Source organism: Tupaia chinensis, unplaced genomic scaffold (genome assembly GCF_000334495.1).
Source record: "Tupaia chinensis unplaced genomic scaffold, TupChi_1.0 Scaffold000078_1, whole genome shotgun sequence".
NCBI lineage: Eukaryota > Metazoa > Chordata > Mammalia > Scandentia > Tupaiidae > Tupaia > Tupaia belangeri.
The window spans coordinates 1,499,719-1,501,202 of NW_006159539.1; the positions used below are offsets into that span (position 1 = coordinate 1,499,719).

A 1,484-nucleotide genomic window follows, 5' to 3' on the forward strand; every position below is an offset into this window, starting at 1 on the left:
AGGGGGCGCTCAGTCCCCCTCGCGGTGGCTCCTCTCTGTGTCTGCCACCCAGCCGCAGCATCGGCATGAGGTCTGGATTTTAATAAAGAGCCACCATCCCGAGTGTCACCACTGTAGCTTGTGCCCGTGTGCCCCAGGGAGCCACCAGCACACTGTAGAACGAACGCCAGACGGACGTTTGCCAAGAGGACGCATCTGAGCTGCGACTGAGCTGGAGACCTGGGTGGGCTTGGAAGGAGGGCAGCAAGAGCGCCGGACGCACCGAGGGACAGCGTGGCCACAGTACCGTCAGCCCCGCATGCCCGTCTTCCCTGGCGCCCTCTCCAGAGGGCCTGGGAGCTTATCAGAAAGGCACTCAGGCACCAGTGGCTCCTGGTCCAGCCCTGTCCAGGGAGCGAGGAGAGACCACAGGAGGCAGGGGTCCTGGTGGGAACCGGGGCCCTGCCTGCCTCCACGGTGACTTCCCTGGTTCCCTTGACCTCAGCATCCTACTTAAGAAGTGGCAACCGTGAAAAATAAAAAATAAAAAAAAAAAAAGAAAAAAGGGACCAGCAGTTAGCATAATGGCTATGTCGCTAGACTCCCATGTATTCAACTGCGGTTCAAGTCCCGGACCCGGTGGCTTAAACTCACACTGGGCGCGTGTGCGTGCGTGCCCAAGATCCCGAGAGGAGAATGGAGGAGAAGGGATTGCGGCGTGACCATCCCCCCTGGGGGGTGATTTCTCACTTTCTGTCTCTCTGGCGAGCACACGCGCCCTATAGTAAAAACCTCTCTAAAAAAAAAAGAAGTGGCAGCCGGGTCGTGGTGAAGGCCCACGTTGCTTAATCACTCTTTTCTTCTTAATTTGCAGGTGGTTCCTGAAATGACGGACCTGTTGAAGAAAAAGTGAATCACGAGCACACCTAAAGGCAGAGTGTGTCAGCGCGTCCAGTGAGGAGCCTCGAGATCCGTGGGTGTTGCAACAGTCACTGCAGAGCACGGAGAGCTGCCTTCCATAATGTGAGGAGACACTCTAACAGGATGGGATGCTTTTCGATGGGACTGTTGTTATGTTCTTCTCAATTACATGTGGCTCCAAATAATGATTTTTAAAATTTTTCTAATTCTGTGATGAAATATATAATAAAGCCTTACCACAACTTTCACACTACTATTGGAAAGAGGCCTGGCTTCTTAGAGACAGAGAGAAAAGCGACCTGGCCGGGTGACCCCGGCCCGGGCCGAGCCTCAGCATACCGTGCAGGAGGGCGCTGGTTTGCGTCCTAGTCGGCCTGAGCACGCGGGCATGCCCCTGGCCCTGGCCGGCCACCCGGCTCAGGAAAGATCACGTGCGAAGACCTTGTCAAGGGAGTCTGTCTGTCTGTCGTCTCATGAAGAAAATAAATAAACATCCTAGAACGTGAAAGGAAATTTAGAGAGCAGTGGAAATGAATGCACCCGCCATGCGTTCATCCCTGTGGTGGCGTAGGTGGTAGGGCCAC

At 54.9% G+C, this 1,484-nt stretch overlaps 1 protein-coding gene across 2 annotated transcripts in view; it reads left to right on the forward strand.

Moving 5' to 3' along the window:
- ETFA (electron transfer flavoprotein subunit alpha) overlaps positions 1–1,153 on the forward strand; it is a 72,248-nt gene extending 71,095 nt beyond the window's left edge. For both annotated transcript variants that reach the window (XM_006142597.3, XM_006142596.2), the window contains exon 12: positions 854–1,153. In XM_006142597.3, coding sequence (XP_006142659.1) covers positions 854–892 — 39 coding nt within the window. In that variant the 3' untranslated portion in view covers positions 893–1,153. The remainder of the gene's footprint in view (positions 1–853) is intronic.
- Positions 1,154–1,484: the final 331 nt, after the last annotated feature.